This window comes from Arachis ipaensis, chromosome B5 (assembly GCF_059453495.1).
Source record: "Arachis ipaensis isolate K30076 ecotype BB chromosome B5, ASM5945349v1, whole genome shotgun sequence".
NCBI lineage: Eukaryota > Viridiplantae > Streptophyta > Magnoliopsida > Fabales > Fabaceae > Arachis > Arachis ipaensis.
Window position 1 is genome coordinate 131,968,426 of NC_142440.1, and position 19,532 is coordinate 131,987,957.

The 19,532-nt window shown below is 32.6% G+C and overlaps 2 protein-coding genes across 6 annotated transcripts; one reads left to right on the plus strand and one right to left on the minus strand.

The window, feature by feature from the left end:
* Positions 1-696: 696 nt before the first annotated feature.
* LOC107643970 (haloacid dehalogenase (HAD) superfamily protein) lies at positions 697-6,667 on the minus strand. 4 transcript variants are annotated; one of them, XM_016347731.3, is made up of 8 exons: positions 6,221-6,594; positions 5,725-6,130; positions 4,623-4,661; positions 3,578-4,325; positions 3,405-3,482; positions 3,169-3,242; positions 2,974-3,081; positions 697-1,083 (listed from the first exon to the last, which is right to left on the minus strand). In XM_016347731.3, the coding sequence occupies exons 4-8, from the start codon at positions 4,254-4,256 to the stop codon at positions 970-972; spliced, it is 1,053 nt and encodes a 350-aa protein (XP_016203217.1). In that variant the 5' UTR covers positions 4,257-4,325; positions 4,623-4,661; positions 5,725-6,130; positions 6,221-6,594; the 3' UTR covers positions 697-969. The 4 variants fall into 4 exon arrangements, with proteins under 4 accessions (XP_016203217.1, XP_088344490.1, XP_016203216.1 ...); XM_088488364.1 differs by having other exon boundaries at positions 5,725-5,821; positions 6,221-6,340; XM_016347730.3 differs by lacking the exon at positions 5,725-6,130 and having other exon boundaries at positions 6,221-6,667.
* Positions 6,668-10,860: 4,193 nt separating this feature from the next.
* On the plus strand, positions 10,861-18,311 carry LOC107643972 (Glyceraldehyde-3-phosphate dehydrogenase-like family protein). 2 transcript variants are annotated; one of them, XM_088488738.1, is made up of 12 exons: positions 10,861-11,216; positions 11,470-11,620; positions 11,713-11,790; positions 11,903-12,018; positions 12,268-12,321; positions 13,219-13,306; positions 13,392-13,484; positions 15,344-15,384; positions 15,835-15,888; positions 16,014-16,177; positions 16,703-16,772; positions 17,951-18,311. In XM_088488738.1, exons 1-12 carry the CDS (start codon positions 11,121-11,123, stop codon positions 18,074-18,076), a joined length of 1,131 nt encoding a protein of 376 aa, XP_088344864.1. In that variant the 5' UTR covers positions 10,861-11,120; the 3' UTR covers positions 18,077-18,311. The 2 variants fall into 2 exon arrangements, with proteins under 2 accessions (XP_088344864.1, XP_088344863.1); XM_088488737.1 differs by having other exon boundaries at positions 10,973-11,216; positions 11,716-11,790.
* Positions 18,312-19,532: the final 1,221 nt, after the last annotated feature.

Below are 19,532 nucleotides of genomic sequence, written 5' to 3' on the forward strand. Positions count from 1 at the left end.
TTGCCATTACGGAAAGCGCTATCTATTCATGAATGCCAACACAAGAATTTTTGGAGTGCAAATTTCTCCAAGCGAGATAATTCTTCTTTCACTATATGTTAATTCAGTGCCCCATATTACATGTGTTGGTTCGTTATCAAAATGCCTCCCAATTAATATATACTTATATTTCACCACGTCTTGATAATTCGATTCCCCATACTTGTCTACGTGATAACCCAATTGCCCAAATAGATAACCGTATTTTCAGTCTTAGCTCTTAATCTATTCACTTGCAGATCTCCAAAACCTTCCAGCAAGTGCAAGCAAAACCTTCAAAAGATATTGCGCGTTAGAAGGATGGTTATGAGCATTTCCGTTGTTTGCAATACGCACATTAAGTTGCAGTAACCCAGTTGGTCGGAAAGGCAGGGGACCTTGTGGCCTTTGGAGTGGCTGGTAAACATGCAACCTTTAACCTTGAGCTTTATGAGGGAGAGAAAAAAAAAAAAAAAACCTTGAGCTAGAAGTGGACCTTGTAAGTGTTGCTTTGAAGCTTGAGCTGCTTGAGTACCTTGCGGTCTTGTATTCTAAACCAACGCATAGGTGCAATTGCAATTATACGCTCCCTAACCTTATCAGAATACAACCAACTTGGGTTGGTCTAATAATTAGTTTATTAGTTTGTTTAAGTAAGTATCGATAGATCTTCAAATATAATGATGATAAAATATTAATTATATTGAAAACCCATTTTCTAATTATTCTACCCATTGAGGATATATACCAAAACTACTCAAGGAACCTACCAAATAAAAGGCAGACGAGAAGGAATAACATAATCAAGTCTGGTGGGATAAAAAATTTAAATAACCAAACAAAATATTGATGAGCATGCATTATGCACCACTCATTACTGGAAGGGAGGGAGGGCAGTATATATTTCAGAACAAAGCAAAAGGGACAGGGTAGTGTTCTTCTAGGAAAAGATCAAGGGCGTGGCTCTTTGACACACGACATGGGATTCGGCAATAACTTCTGGACAGGCGGCTCCAACCCTCTTCTACACCAATAAGATACAAAAGTAGTCTCCAGCTTCCTCACCTATCATCAATTATTAAAAGCACAGGTTATAAAAACCAAGAAACTTGTTAAGAATTGAACAATGATCATAGATAAATTAGCCATCACAGCAGAATCCTAAGATGCTTAAATTTAAACTTCAGTCGTAGTGCTTACAGTGGGTGAAAAGATTAAACTAGTTTATGTACAGGAATTTTCATGCATGTTTGTTAAAAAATGGATAAAGTATGTTTTTTATCTCTAAAATTTTTGAAAAGTTTCAAAAATATTTGTAATATTTAATTTGATTCAAATTCAGTCTTAATTGAAACAAGTTTCTGTTTTATCCCTATTGTCCAAATCCATTTTTATATTCTAGTTTTACCCTGATTATCTTCCCTTTCTTTCTCTCTACTCCAATTCCTCCACCATCATCACCACCACCATCAAATTCAAAACCAAACCAGCACCACAAACACCACTACTACAACATTTTTTTCCTACCACTGTACTAACCATAATCAATAATTCAATATAATGTAATATTCCAGGAGTTAGCGATTAAGTATGGATGTGATATCTTTATTGAATTGGAAGTTAAAATCAGCCCACAACAGTACTTGAAACAAGAAATTAGTTAACCCGGAGTACAATCAAGGAACTTAAACAGCACCAGACCTTAGTACTTGAAGCTATTTTATGTTTTTCGTTACATGGAAGTTCGAAATTTAACAAAGAGAAGGTATCTTATACAACTAAACTTTTCTCAAACATCAGAAATGAAGCGAATGACAAGGCACACTTGAATAAAAATATATAAAAAATTTACATACTCATCAATGATTAAAAATATACTAAACCTCCCTAGATACATGAGACCAATGATTACCATAATAATAAACCTCCCTAGATACATAAGAATACCAATAGAGCCATTAGGATCTCTTACACTGTAGTATCATAATATTTATGTGTTTGTGGCAGTGATGGTGGTTGAGAGGAAAACCAAAAAAAGTATTTGAAGGAAGATGTTGGCTACAACAATTATAGCAGAAGCAAAAATTGTGGTATGCAGACAGTACGATTTATATCTTCAAGAGTTGAATGCAATATAGGGTTATTATGCTATGAACGAGTAGGAATAGATCGAGGTTCCAATTATTGAACCAGATGCGGAAAAGATTTAAGATAAAGAGATCACAAGAATATTTTCAAAGAAGAACGAGAGAACGGAGGAGGTCCCAATATTCAAAGATTTTGTCTTTATGTAAGTTTGCAAATCAACACCACAAAAAAAAGAGATGATAAGTATTGTCACTTTGAAGGTCAATTTTTCCAAGCTCAATTTAGGGGAGGCAATGTTGGTAATTAAATCAACTTGTCAAAGTTGTCAAGTTGATGACATTGAACTGGAAGCTCTTGAAGAACCTATAGTCTACCAAAACCACCACCTAACTTCATACTTGGTGATTAAGGAAATTAGCAAGTTCAAGTCTATAAATAGGCATCATATGTAATGGTATCATATAATTGAAGTTCATCAATTAATGTGGAGTTAGATTGAGAGTCACTTTCTCTCTATTATGAGAGTATAATATAGGGTAGAGATATGTATTATTGTTGTAGTTTTGTTCTGATTCATATTATATTGCCATTCTCTTTCTCTCTGTCACGCATACACGCAAGTGCACAAACATTCTCTCAAGTACTACAGACTAAACATAGAGAGTTTAACCAATTCTTTGTTAGGAAAAGAGGTGCTGGAAAAGCGTCTAACACTGAACACTTTCGTAAATGTACCAAAAAGAAAGATATAATAAAATAATCATTTACTTCGACTAGATATGCAATCTATTATTATTTGAAAGGAAAAAAAATCACACCAAACATTTCTAGAAACCAAAGGAAAAAATAAAACAAAAAAAATTAAACCTGCTTAACAATAAATGGCTCATCAACAAGACTCAAAGGCTCTGTGAGAATCGTTAGGAACCCATTACGATTGCCATAAACAATGTCAGTGAAAGGCCGATCACCCACCTGTCACAAAATAGGATAACTTAATATCAAATTAAACTGTAAAAGTATTACCTACCAGAAAACAAACAGAATAAATTTCTCATCAACCATGATTAGCTTTGAAGATTCACAACCAAAATGCTTTTCAACTTCTTCGGCTGTACCGGATGGCTTCTTTACTTCTGCAACATAAATAATGTATCAAAGTCAGTATCATTTTCATTTCCATTTCTCCCTACAGAATATGTTAGTCCAAGCATTTGCCACTGGGCAAAAATTAACTTGTTTTCAAGATAATAGAAGCAACAAAAGCTTAAATCTATAACAGAAAAAGTAGTACTCACTATGTCTAATGACTTTAATTCCAACTGCAGCCTCAAGCATTCTAGCTTTAGAACCATCAGGGTCATACTCATGAAGTCCTGATTCACAACAAGAAAATACCATAAAAAACATGCTGTGACTGCAAGTACAACATTAGATTCATGAATTTCAAAGTGCATCCTATTACAATTACCAGCAGAGTTACTAAATACAGCAATATCAGGACCAAACTCCAGTTTACAACGCTCCAATGAAGACTCAAGAGGAGGCCAAGGCATCAAAGAGTACGGCGCTGTAATAGTATTATCCTTGTCAAAGACAACACCCTTAAATCCCTTTCTACGAAGCTCAGCCCAATCAATGTACCTTATATCTGGAACAGCAATATGAGGCAGTGCCAATTTCGGGCTTTTTACGATCACCATTGCTGAACATAAAATGCCCTCCAAGTTGATTCTTTGGCCAATTGCTGCTTTTATATCTACCCACCACATTTCTGTGAAAAGTGACCTGGCTATGTTGTTTTCCTTGAATCCTTTATGTTTGTCTACTTCAAACTGACTCTCCTTTCGGGTTTGTGAATTTTGATTATTGGTGTCTTTTGTGTCGTCAAAGGGAAAGAGCAGCTGAAAGAATGGGTATTTGTGATTCTGAATTAAGTTGAAATTGTATCTAGTCCTGTAATTGCTTTCTAGCCCTTTATTGTTTTTCTGGGCCTGAGAAAGACACAAATTGTAGACTTGTCTATCTGCATTTGCAAGTGTTAGACTGGTGAGTTTTCTCTTTTGCTGGGCATGATGATGGGCGTTAAGATGACTGGGAAAGAGGTACCAGCAACTTGGAAGCTGAGCAGAAGCAGTAGATGACAGCATTCCTATAGTTTTTCCTGCCTACCTAATACAATGTCCTCATGTTCCTGGAGGTGTATGCTTCAACCATTGCTGTTTATGTATCAATAATTAGCATAATTATAACCATTAAGATCATCAAAACAAGATTAGGAATTTAGTTATATACTGAGATTGACCGCAGATAACAAAATGTAACATAAATGATAATGCAATTCAACAACCATTTTAAAAAACTAAAATGTATGGAAGAACATATACAACAGCCCAATTATGGTTCCATTAAGCATACATGAAGCAAAAAGTGCCAGTGCCCAATTATGGTTCCATTAACATAAATGTACAAAAGAACATCTATAGTTCTGAAGAAAGAATACATCATTAATTTACCTATAGTCCAGTCCAGGTGTTCTGAAGTTCTCAATTTACCTATAGTAATCATCAAAATCATTAATAAGTTTATATGAATAAATAAATGAAAAGGTAAATTCTAAAATGGTCATTTGCATGGAACTTGAGTTACAAGTGTAGCAAATACAATAAATTCAAAATTCACACAATCACATCAACAATCTACTTGTTTTCCATAATCTTTTGTATTGACTATTGAGGATCAATTGTCCCTCTCCCCATAAGAGACGAACATTACTGCCAGTCTGTAGCCAGAAACAGCTCATTGCCGGAGTCCTCTCATTCGATGGGAGGCAGCGGTGCACTAAATTTCCACATCCCACGTTCTCCCTTGTGCCTTCTGGTTCTGCCTTCTGGTTGATTTATAATTGCTGTTGTTACTGACATTGTTGTGCGCACGCGTTTTTTTGTGTGTTTCTTAACGGCATTCATTTTCAAATTTTAGTTTATCTATGAAATGCTATATAATCCCTCTTTTAAACAATTTGAATGCTTGTGAACTAGAACTGCATTTATTCTGAACTTACTAGCAAAGATACTCATTTGATAACTGCATTGGAAACTAATGGTTGCAAGCAATGTAGATAAGAAAAAGCATGCCATATTGTGATTGTTAAATTGTATTGGATTATACTAGCTTGGGTACTGTAGTGTGATCTTATTAGTAATCTGAAACTAAAGAAACCTTCTTTTCTTTCTCAAATGCTCTCTCGTGTTTCAGAGCTTGTGGCTGTCTACAGACTTGCTGTAGTGGTTGTCTCTCGTTGTCCCCTGTTTACTGTCTACCGTTTGCTGGTCGTACACTTATTGGTATTTTTTCTTGCCATTGCAATAAATCTGTTGACCATATTTCTATAAACATGTTTACTTTTACTTAAAGGTATGGGGGAGGGGCGCAATTGATCCTCACTAGAACAGATTAGGATAAACGAAAATTTCATCGGAAATGAAAAACAAGTAGATTGTTGATGTGATTATGTGAAATTTGAGTTTATTGTAATTGCAAATGAATCACATAAACAATCAAACATTCAGCCTTATATTTTCCTTTTAACAATTAAAAATCAGTAAATCTTAATACCTTCTTTCAATGAATTGAACTGAATAATGGAGAATCTTCTAAATGTCATCTTACATGCACCATACCATGCAATTTCTAAGGTGCAGAACCAGGTAACCTGTCATCTTTTTCAATCCGTTTAGTTTAAAATTTATCACGAATAATTGCTTACTTGCCTATACATCGCTCATATTATTTTCTTTAATACCTATACTTCTCTTTCCTGAGTCTGCGATTAATCCCTTCAAGCCTCCAATTCTAAAACAATTACCAAAGCAATTTTAATCATCATCTCATTCCCAGGAAATCACTTGAACCCTCTTGAACCTCCAATTCATCTAATTTCCAAAGCCTAAGTTTCAATGATCAAATTATATACTTTGTTCTCTGCCCAATTTCATGACTCATCCTCGTCTCCTCGTCTATGCTACACCACATTCAACAAGCTGAACATATTGCAGGAGCAAGCACAAAATTAAAAAGAATGGTATAAAAACATCTGCAACAAATTGCAAACCTTAAAGTCTGAGAAATCTGGCTTCAGGCAGAGGCAGCGTCGCAGATTGCAGTGGAGCGACGAGGCAGAGCAGCGAGGGAGCAACGCAGAGGCAGTGTCGCAGACTCGCTCGCAGGGAAGCAGAGGCAGTGGCGCCGCAGAAGAGTGACGCAGAGGCCTGCACTGGCAGGCAGCGGGTCAGTGGCACGGCGGAGGAGCAAGGCGGAGGCAGGCACTCAGGCAGGCTGCAGAGAGAGAGAGAGGGAGATTACTGAGGAGCGAATGAGAGTAGTAAAATCAAAGACGAGGGTGAGTTTGCGAGTGTGCCGGCTAGTGGCTGGAGACGGAGGTTGGAGACGACTGAGGAGCGAGTGAGAGAGCTCAGAGAAAAGGGTGAGTTTCTGGTTCTGACGGAAATTAGGGTTATTTTATTATTTTTTTTCTACATTTTTTAGTTTAACATAATATGCATCATATAAAAAGTAGGATTTTTTTAAATAAATAATTTAAATATTTTATTTATAGATACAGATCATTTGTAGCTTTTTTTTTTTTATCAAATTTCATTTTTGTACGTATTTCGTTTTGTAAATAAATTAAGATTGTTTATATCTCGTTTATATTCTAAACGAAATAAGACATAATTTTATTTGTCTTTATTTAATATTATATGTATAACTCTTTTTGACAACTAAATCCAACCAAATTAGCCCAATTATAATAAAAAGCACTTTTAAAATGAGACATAGAATATGCGCTCCAGTTAGGGTAGAAACAAGTCAGGTCAGGCCAGGTTTATAATAGAGTATATTAGTTTAAGTCTAATTTGATATAAGCTTTTTAGCGAGTATAATTAAATTTAAGATATAATTTAATTTTTAAAATTATAAAATATAAAATAATAAATTTATGGACAATATTGATACAAAATAAAGATAAAATATCGATAAATAACTATCATTGATTAAAAAAAAATAATATATATGAATATATTTTCACTTGACTATTTTCAAAATATGTAATATATCAAAATAAAAAACTTCATCAATATCAAGAGTTGTAACAAACCAACTAAAGATATCAAATAAAAGCTAATAACTACTTAAATCAAAACAAAGTAAAGGAAATGTCGGACAATTAATCGATGAATCCTCCAAGCTTGAAAGTGATTTAATCTTCTTGTTCCAACACCTTGAAAAAAAAACAAACATACACATATCATTAGATTTTTAAATAATATAAATACAACAAATATTTTTTATTAGAACAAAAGAGAATATTCAAAATAAAATTGTGGTCATAATCTTAATATAAATTATATGATACCTCATTTTTATATCATAAAAATTTAACTTTATTATTCTAACTACTCACATCATACTAATATCAATGTTCTCACATTTAAAAAGAGAAACATGGATATTTAGTCAAAAAGAGGAATATTAGAAAGTTAATTTTTACTTTTGGTTTTTTCTTCAAACCATACTTATTCCGAAGCCAATCTCCTTCGCAAATGAGAGCTTCAATGGACTCTTGATTTAGTCGAGAACGATATTCATCAATAACTCTTCCTCCAGCACTAAATGAAGACTCTGAAGCCACCATTGAGATAGGAATTGCTAATATGTCAGCTGCCATTTTAGATAAAACCTTGAACTTTAGGCTATCGTTTTTCCACCACTCCAAAGCACTAAAAGATTTAGAATTGCCTTCAGGATTGTAAGCACTCTCATCAAGATAAACCTCTAATTCTGATTTTGTTGGATGAATGGCTTTTTTTTTTTTTTCGAACCATATTCAACATTTCATCAATTCCACTGATTTGAGAACTAATCACATTAGAAGAAGCAATTAGACCATTAGTGTTAACTCCACTTATTATTGTCTCACCATGACATATTTCAGCATATAGCCTGGGTCTATTTTCTATCAGGCCAGGCCAAACATAGGCTGTAGGCCCTGGCCTATTTTCACCCCTAGCTCTAGTGCTCCACTAGCACAATTCAAAGAGCTTGCACTACATGTACATAGGGGTGTTTGCGTTGCGGTTTGGTTCGGTCTTTGAGAGAAAATTTATCCAATCTGATCGTCTAATTAAACTGCGTTTCAGTTTGGTTCGGTTTTTTATCGAAGCCATCCGAACCAAACCAAACCAATTAAAATTGATTTGGTTTGGTTCGGTTTGTTCAGTTTTTTCAATCAATTCAAAAAAATACTACCATACTATTTCACAAAGTCATAACATTGAAATCGACAAACATAAATACACAATAGCTAACAAAGTCTTGGTCTAATGAAATTTAACGACAAAAGGAATTCAAATACAACAATTAAAGAAGTTTAAAAGTTCAACAGTCAACACAACTGAAAATAAAAATAAAATTCCATTAAAAGATAGCCAAGTTATGGTCTCTTCTCCAATAAAACAACTAAACTTCTTAATGCAAACCAACTTGAAATAAAAAAGCAATTACATAGTAAGAACAACAACAACAACAATAATAATAATAATATAACAGTAGTAGAAAAATATTCTAATCTAATTATACATTCTAATAATAAAGAGAACAATTCATACCATAACAAGATGTACTCAATCAAACTCAACACCAGAATCTTCTTCATTAGGATCAAGAGTGGGTGCAACTTCTACAAAATATATAAAACAAGAAACAATCATAACAAATTATATATATAAATAAAAACTAGATTAAAATAAAGAAAATTATAAGTCGAAACTTAACTATACCTAATTTCAACTTCTCCAATTCCTCAATGAGTTCCTCAAGAATAAATTTTGGAGAGTTTCAGAGCCAATTTTGTGTACAAATTAACGCTTTAGCTGTCATCGGAGTTAGAGAACTCCTATAATTATTCAACACCCTTCCTCCAGTACTAAATGCCGATTGAAGTAACTATGAAAATTGGCATGGCTAAGACGTCTCTTGCAATCTGCCTAAGAATTGGATATTTAGTGGAAAGTGTGGGGTTAGGTCACGCTGAATGGGGAATTGGGGATGGGGGGCTGGGGTGCGATTTTTTAGGGTTTTTAACCTCACCAGTTCGGTTCGGTTCGGTTGAGATTTTCATGGTTAGAACTGAAAATCGAACCGAACCACAAAAATTGCAAAACATGTTTTTTTGATTTTCGATTTGTTCGGTTTTCGATTTTTCGGTTCGATTGGTCGATTTAGTTCGATTCGGATCGGTTTTGAACACCCCTACATGTACAAGCCTTTTTATATTTTCTGCAACACACACATTTTTGTTGGAGAGCATACAAATTTCGAAGCATAGCATACAAATTTTTAGGTAAAAACTCACGTGCAGTTTACTTCACGTAAAGTTAATAGTTGAGAACCGTTAAATGATTTGACTTATTTAACTAAATTTTTATCTAACGACTTTCAGTTATCAACTTTACATGAAGTTAACTGCATTTAAATTTTCACTAAATTTTTAGAGTAAGCACACAAAAATTTGCACGTAACACAAACGTATTGATATAGAACACAAATTTTTAAAACACAACACACAAATTTTTATTACACTAAAATTTATGTATATATTATTTTATTGAGTTCTATTACACATTTATTTTTCTCTCTCTTTGTCTTCATGGTGTGTTAACCAAAATTATCATTCATTCCAAGCTAATGTTATATTGCAGCATTTCCAAAAAAACACATACACACAAAAAAAGTGTTGTTAACACTCTTCTTTAATATGAATTTTTTTGAGGACTAATTCAAATGTGTTCATTTCTACAACAATTTAATTTTTAATACGTTTACACATTAGTACTAAATAAAATTTTAAGATAACAAAATTTTTAAAGTTTTTATATTTTTTTATTTTTTTAGTATTAATTTAAATGTGTTAGTTTCAAAAAAAATAATGTTTAAATTGACAATTTTAAATTATGTGATACATCCGTCGCTGAGCTAAAGCTGCTCATCTCTCCTATTATTGTAGAATCGCTCTATTATTTGAAACCGCTTATTTTTCATATTATTTGTAATGTTTTATTTGTAATAGTTCAGTACAAAGTACAAACAACACAAAGTTATTAATTTAAAATTTAAAATATAGATGAGATATAAATTAATTAAAGTCTATCCATTAGTAACGGAATATATCAATTTTTTTTAATTGGTCCAAATTATTAATATTTTTTATTATTTTTTAAAATTATATTTTTATATTTATAAACACACATGCCTCGTTTACACTTATTTTTTAAATTTCATATATCTCGTTTGCAAACAAGCTAAAACTAAATAAAATCATGTCTTATTTTGTTTATAATGTAAACGAAATATAATCAATCTTAATTCGTTTAGACGGCAAATGAAATAGATAAAAAGATAGAAATTGATAAGTATGCTACAAATCATCTATATCCGTAAATAAAATATTTAAATTATTTATTTAAAAAATTCATAAAATGTATCATACATTTGTATATTAGTCAATTATATAATTTTTTATTGAAATAATATAATTTTATATATTGTCAAATTTATTAATATTAAATTATTATAAAAAAATTGTCTGATTAAATTTTTGAAAGTAAAAATATTAATAAAAATTTTACATTTAAACAATACGTGAACAATAGAAAAAAAAATAATATATTAAAAAATTATTAAGAATGAGCTAAGTTGGTCCCGGGACTTATTTTGGTTGATCCCATAGTTGCATAGTTGTGCTACCTCAGCTTCCTCATTCGCTGGTCCAGCAACACAAATACTCAATTCCTCACCCAAACACTACTCGTCACTGCTGCCACTTTTTAACTTCCAACTTCTTCCATTTCCATTACACTGATTCCCACAACATCGATAGCCAACCTTTTCATCTTTTACCAAAAAAAAAAAAACAAAACAAAACAAAAAAAAAACGTAAAATTGCTCAGAAAATGAAGACTATCCCTCTGATTCTAATGGGCTGCGGAGGAGTTGGTTGTCACCTTCTCCAACACATTGTTTCCTGCCGCTCTCTTCACTCCTCACAGGTACCCTACCATTTTAGCTTTACCGATATTATTATTATTATTATTATTATTATTATTATTATTGTTATTATTATTATTATTTACACTCCTGTTGTTTATGTTTTGCATTATTCTTTGGATTTTGTTTCCTATGCTTCCCAAAAATGTATCTTGCTGTTGACCTCTGCGTATTACGATCCTGTTCTTAAACTGATAGAAAACGTGTTCATTAAATTTTGAATGTTAACTGTTATGATTACGATTTTGGTGACAGGGACTGTGCTTGAATGTTCTGGGAGTAAGTGATAGTAAATCTTTGGTGGTTACGGAGGATTCGTCGAATAAAGGATTGGATGATAAATTCTTGATGGAACTTTGCCGTGTCAAGCGTGATGGCGGCTCTCTATCGAAACTTGGCGATCTTGGTAGATATTTATGCTTATATTGTCTTGTAGTTGCTGCTGATATGAACGGTTATTTTCATGCTTTTTAATGCTTACTAAGTTTTGATTTGAAGGAGACTGCCGGCTATTTTCTCATCCTGAATTGCAAGAAAGGATTCTAGAGCTTGCCTCTCAACTTGGTGGCAAAACAGGTTTGTTTAATTTCTAACATGTCATGCACTACCAAATTACTTTGATTGATTGTAAAGTAAATTACATGCTTTCAATAATTAAGAACACGTTTCCTGCATTTTTTGGAAATAGGTTTGGTCTTTGTAGATTGTTCTGCAAGCTCAAACACGGTTCCGGTGCTAAAACAAGTTGTTGATATGGGTTGTTGTATTGTTATGGCAAATAAGAAGCCTCTTACATCTACAATGGTAAGATCATCTTTAAAGTCCCTAGTAATTTTTGAAATCGGAAACTAGGAGATTCGTGATTAGTAAGTTTTGTCAAGAAATCTGTTTATATTCTCTTTTTGACTTGTGGTATTTATTCACCATTAACAAAATAAGGTTTAATTGCAATTATTTTGTAAGCTGAAAATTACACTTCTAGTTTCTTTTCTTTATTTCTTTGTTCAGTTGTTGTACTTGTTCACCTAATAACAAATACTATTTATGGAACAGGAGGATTTTGAAAAACTTTACGCATATCCGCGACGTATCCGGCATGAATCAACTGTAAGTGATATTTTTTCTTGCCTCAACTGTTATATTATTATGGATAATTGCAAAATAGCATTTAAACAAAATGGAATATAAACTTGATCAAAATTTTCCCATTTACTTTTACTTTTCTTGGGGAATATTAGTGATGGATTTTATAAGATTAAATGAGAATCCCTGTCTTTAAAATAAATAAAATAAAATAAAATAAATCTGAAATCGCCTAAGTTATTCAACTTGGAGGTGATATTGGTAGTAACTTGGAAGGCTGATGTGATTAAAAAAATAACAATGGTTTTTCCAGCTACAAGAAGGAACTTAGATTCTAGGACAATGACGTAGACACAGACCATTTGAACAAAAGAATATCATTACTATGAAGAGAAAAACAATTCCAGGAGATGAAGGATAAGAAATCCTCCATAAAAACCAAAAACAACCAAAAGAATGGCTATCTATGAATTATTATTTTTGATGGAGAAGTATCTGTTTTGCTCTATTGTCTTAGAATGCAGATTATTAGAAATAGTTTGATTGTTCTTTTTTTCATTTTTACTTTCGAAAGATCAATATTTCGTATTTTCTCTATGTCTTGATCATATATAGTTGTTTACTCATTATCGTTCATAATGTTTATTATTATTCTTCATTTTACTTCATTATATGATCACTTTCTTATTTTCTTCCGCAACTTTCTAACAAAAACTATTTTGTTATTGTTCAAGAACTATGTATATGTTAGGTAACTATGTTGTCAGAATCATTCAGTTATGTGCCTTCTTGTTAATGAATGCATTTCATGAAGTCATCTTGAACCTTAATAATGAGAAGTATTTTGAATGAGTCATGTGGATATATAAAATTGTGATGTATATAGCATGGATCAAAGCACTCATAATCTTTTTATTTTAGGTAGGTGCTGGTCTTCCTGTGATAGCATCCCTAAATCGAATAATCTCTTCAGGGGATCCTGTTCATCGCATTATTGGGAGTCTGAGTGGTATGACATTGTTCATAGATATATCTTTAGCATATAAATAAGGTATCGCTTTTTCTATTGTATTCATTTCTGATGCTCTTACCAGGGACATTGGGGTATGTAATGAGCGAGGTTGAGGACGGAAAGCCATTGAGCCAAGTTGTGAGAGCTGCTAAAAGTCTTGGTTACACTGAACCGGGTTAGTGATTGTGCTATATATGAGGTTATACTCCAATAGTGATTTTGAAGCTTATTATGTATGTTTAATTTCTTTTAGTTAAAATTGATTTGCCAATCCACTTACTACTATAAGATGTGACCTTCAGTTCTTCCAACAAAACATTTACCCGACAGCTTAAGCGTTTAGGAGTGTTGGTTTTTAATATGAAATTTGAACCTTTATAACAATTGGTTGAGAGTTCGATCTTTGCCCCTCCATTCTTTATCAAACTTGAATACATCACAAGCCACAGGGTGAATTTGCACATCATTCATATCTCAAGGACAAAGAGGTGTTGGCACTTGGTAGTTCGCCTAGAAGAGATACAAATTCACTATTAAGTTTTCACCTAAGCACTTAAAGTTTAAGAGACTTAAGGGTTGGTTTGGTAAAACTTGTACTTTTCGAAAGTAGCTTATCAAAGTTGGCTTTTGAAAGATAGCTTTCTAAAAGTTGTAACACCTAAAAAAGGCTTTTAATAATAAGCACAAGCAACAACAATTGTGTTTAGTAAAACAACTTTTAAATTATAAATAGACTTTAATAGACAAAAATATAATAATAAATTTGGATATTTCTGAACTTTCGAGGTGATATTAGAATTTTTAATTTTGATAAACACAAGTTATCTTTGAAAAGCACCTCCTTTAGGTGCACCCCCTAACTTTTAAAAGCTGCAAGCAATATATTATCTTTTTTATTAACCAAACACAAAACAAAGTACTTGTGACAAGCACTTTTCCAAAAAGTTTTACCAAACTAAGCCTTAGTCCTTGACAGGAGCTATTGTATACATAATTGCCTCATTTACTTGGTTGAAAATGATAATTGAAGCATAGTTAGTTGATCTATTATAACCTCATTCATATTAATCAACTATCTACCACCAGCCAACAGCATCTCTCTATCAGTTGTTGGCTACTCACAGCAAACTCCCTCTTGATGTGCATAAATCCTCTGATAATGTTGGCGGCTATTTGGGGTTCTTTTTTCCCAAGAAATTAGTGATATTGAATTTCTGTTTCCAGCTTGATTACACGGCAAGCACGACCATTTTTGCTCTTTTTTATATTTCACAATGTGCTTTGAATGTTAAAGTAAATGAATATTGGAGCATGAAAATTAAATAACATTGACTTGTTTACTAATGGTGTACTGAATTTCAGAAGGAAATAAATTTTGTCACCTTTAGGTAGCGTTTGGTGGAGAGACAGAGACAGAAAGACTGAGACTGAGAGACAGAGACAGAGATTGAAATAAATTTCAGTATTCTGTTTGGTGCAAAATAGAAGACAGAAATTGAAACAAGAATGAAACACTAATTTAATTTGCACAAAGAGTAAAATTAGAATTAATCAATTGAAATGAGGATATTTTAGGTATAAAATGTTATTAAAGTTTCAGTCTTCATCTCTAAAAATTTTAGTCCCCTGTATCCCTACTTTTTGGAGGTACTAAAATACTGAAATTTTGGAGACAGAGACAGAAATTTTAGTACCATTCTCTAAACCAACAAACATGATACTGAATCTCAGTCTCTGAGTCTTTGTCTCTGTCTCAATACCTCAAAACAAACGCTATCTTAAGGACCATTACTACTTTATGTTACAGCTATTGCTCCACAGCATGACATATACTCGGTGATGAAACATCTTATAAATGTTTCTAGGTTCTAGCTGGCTATATTTAATAATTCCGGCATTTCATTTATTAGAGATTTTATGAGCATGGTTATCCTTATTTGGGCTCGTTTTCTGGGGCTTCATTTGATATATAGTTGGCTTTTATCTGTTTGATAACTTGTTAAGCATAAGTGTAATTTATGCATAATGTTGCAGATCCACGTGAAGACCTTGGTGGGATGGATGTTGCTAGAAAGGTTCATCATGTTTATTTTATATTTGCATATCTTATTTGATTCGCAGCTGTTAAGTCACACTGTCATGCAAATAGAAAATGTTTTTCTAATTCTGATAGGACTTTGAACAAGTGTACAATGTTGTACATGCGAGAGTATGACACCCATTTTTTATTGTAAGCGTATAATAAAATGCCCCTTTTCAAAGAATCTTAATATTGATTTATCAAAGAAAACTCCATAACACGATTCGCTATTGGAAGAAGTTTGTGCTATATTCACCTTAATTGGCTAGTGGAAGTCAATTTTTCATTAAAGAATCTGCAATCTTGGTCTAATATTTAAATGATCATTTCTTATCATATGACATGCAGTATTATACCGGAATATTTGGTTGCTTGTGTACTAGTATGAATAATAACTCAAACTACTATATTAACTTCCTTTAGTTTTTGGCCAATATTGAAACAGGCTTTAATCCTTGCTCGAATACTTGGTCAACGAATTAATATGGATACTATTCAGGTTTGTATGAACTTTGTCATATTGTACTGCCATGCCGCTTTCCCTTTCTGTTCTATGGTGAATTGTCCCTTCCTATGTAATGCTTCTATGTTCTTTCTGTTATATGTTCATATGGATTTTTACAGATTGAGAGTTTGTATCCAAAAGAAATGGGGCCTGATGTGATGAGTGTGGAAGATTTCATGAACTCTGGACTTCCATTGTTAGATAAAGACATTCAAGAGAGAGTAGAGAAGGCAGCCTCAAATGGAAATGTGCTTCGCTATGTTTGTGTAATAGAGGGCTCAAGGCAATCTTCTCTGTCCTTCATATTTTTGTTCAATCGTGCATTGTTTTTAGGCCTTTTTCACATATTTTTCTCCTTTTTCATTTTAGATTCAATCCTTTTATATGAAGTTAGTAATATTTTGAAATTAAAAATATTCAATATATGTTCCTTCACTACCAGTTATTGCCACCATTTTTAAAAGGTTTACCACATGGTTGACGTCTATCAACATTTACGTTATGATACTCCCCATCATTACTTCTTAATCAATCAGCATATCATATAACACACAATTACTGGTTCTTTACACACCATTGATGTAACTGTAATGTACAAAGTTTGTTGTGAGAGTATTCTTGTTTAACCGATTACCATACCAATAAACTACGTAACAGAAATCACATAGCAACTAACCACATAACACGAATCACTAGTTGTTTGCATGCTGATATCTCATATCTGGTTTATGGTGTGAAAAATTTGATAAGAAACTAAAGTTTTCTTAACTGGTTTATATATATATATATGTATCTTCTCTGTTTGCAGTTGTGAAGTTGGAATTCAAGAGCTTCCAAAGAATTCTCCCTTAGGAAGGCTTCGAGGAAGTGATAATGTGGTAAGCTTCATTTATTTCCTGACCTTGTTCTCCATAATTCTTAGTTGTATACTTTGAGCCTGCATTTCTTTTTTAATTACTATACAATAATAACAGCAAAAGCTTATTCCACTATGTAAGAGTTAGCTATATGAATTAAATGATGTCATTGCGTCATATCATGTATCATATTTGCAGTGACATTGTTCACATAGAGATCTTGTTTGACTACTCCATGCAAAGTCTTTTTAGATCTTCCTCCTATCTCTAACTACTGGTCTATCTTCCCTTTGATCTATTCTTCTCATTTGATGCTCTATAAATCTTCTTCCTACATGTCTAAACCTCCTCAAATGAGATTCTACCATCTAATCAACAATGGGTACTACTCTAAGTTTTTCTTTCATATCATTATTTTTTTTTGTCCATACACGTTTGATTGCTCATCCATCAAATCGAAGCATCCTTGTTTCGGCTAGGCTAAATTTATGTTCATGTTCAGCATTAGTCACCCAACATTTTGTTCCATCTAATATAGTTGGCCTAATGGCAGTGCTATAAAATTTACCCTTTAGTTTTAAAGGTACTTTTTTGTTGTATATAAAACTTAGGCACAATTTCAACCAAGTTGCTTGGATCCTATAGTTTATATCATCTTCTTTTTCTCCATTGTCCTTAATAATACAATCAAGCTTCTTTGTTAGTCTTTCCCCTTATGCTGTTAAAATTTCATTCCATATACTTTGCCTTAGTTCTTGGATTCCTTTCTTGACAACTTTTCCTCACCTTTCACTATAGACAAAAATCCATAAAGAGCACTCTATGTTGGATAATCAAACATTCTCCTGGTCCTGGGATAGTTTTGCAGTTAGTACAAAATTTTTTATCAGAATTTCTTAGCTAAAGAAATCAATTTGAGAGCTTGTCCCACTCTTATAAAATTAAGATGTTTGTCTTGTTTCTTAAAGCAAGTGTTTGCTATAAGAAAGTTGAAAGTTTAAGAGAAGTCCAAGATGGTTTTACCTTATGTGTTCACTACAAAACCATGACTCCCATGGATCCTTCCTATCCGTTCCCATCCTTCCCCAGATGTCCGTTTAAATCGTCCTTAAAAAAATCTTTGTACTTAAAAGTTTTCTGCTATGATCAATTAATTACTTCAAAAATGTGACATTTATGTATGTTGTTGAAAATGACAGTTGGAAATATACACTCGATGTTACACCAGCCAACCGTTGGTCATTCAGGGTGCTGGAGCTGGTAATGACACTACTGCTGCCGGTGTTCTTGCCGATATTGTGGATATCCAAGATCTGTTTCCTTGAGGATTTTTGCCTTCAACTCAAAAAGTAAGAGCACAATTTCTGGGTATCTTGCCCTGGAATGTAGCTGATTTGCTTTGGATGTATGTAAATTGAGAATTTTGTTAACCGGATATATTACATTACTCAATGGAAGATTGTCATCATTGCTTATCTAAGGATGTTTTGATAACTGTCTTAGGACAGAGATACAAAGACAGGAGACAAAAACAATATATAGAAAATTTTTGTAGATGAATTTGTCTCCATTTCCTCCGGTTTTAGGTAGACAACATTGGACAAAATTTTTGTCAGGTCAGAGAAATTTATCTTGTTTTTCTCTAAGTTCTTTTTTCAAATATGTTTTTGTCTTTTAAATTTTAACATCCTTTTGTTTTTATTTTGAGATAATTATCGAAAGAGAACTAAAGTTAAAAAAAAAGAGTAAGCTTACTTATTAGCCTATGTGGAAAATTTTCAGCCTTAGCAAACACAAATGATGGATCGGTGCTATGAATAGAGAGGATAACCCATAAACATGCATTCTTGGATCTAATCCGAGTAATTTTTGGCGCTTCTTTAGAGATAATCTTTTGTAATAAGACATATTTTCTTGTTTAGTACAATTAAACTTAGCATGCTTTTCTTATGTAGAATATAAACTGTGACATTGTTGTATGCATAATTTAGTTTGTACTACTACAATTTTGACTTTATAGAGGGTCTAAATCTCTTAATTTTATAATGCCTTTTGTTTTTCTTTTTTTGGTCAATACGACACACACAACACACACCCTACTCACACACACATCTTATACTCTCTTTTTCACCAAGAGAGATTTGAACTCATGTGGCAATTTTAGGAGGCAAATGTGATTGCCATTAGGACAAGCCTCAGCCACAATTTTAGAATACTTATATAGCATTGCGTACTTGTAGCCTTTGGATGAATGAATAGAGAACCATGTTGCTTGTGGGCTGTGGCATTATGTTCGGCTACAAGTCTTTTTGGTAATTAAATTTTAAATCTAACTAAATTATTTTATTACCAATAAAAAATACTCTAAAAAAAAACACATATACACACCCATTCCACTAGTGCACAATTAGAGCTTGTATTGCATTTTTAGCACTTTTTTCAGCACACAAATATAGTCTTCTGAATATTTATAAGAGAAGAAGATGATGAGTACGAGATAATGATAATAAAAGAAGATGAGGAAGAAAAAATAGAGAAAAAATTAAATAATAATAATAACAACATCAATAGTAACATCATATCAAGAAGAAGAGAAGAAGGAGGAGAGAGTGGCGCGTGAGTGATTTTTAAATTTTAACAACTTAATAATTTAAAAAACTTGGACACTTAGTATTTTTGTTATTTTCCGGTTTAACATTCTAATGTCTACAACAAAATTAGAAATAGACTAATTTAAATTGGTTTAGTAGTCAGTTTATTGGTTCACTTAAATGAATTTGA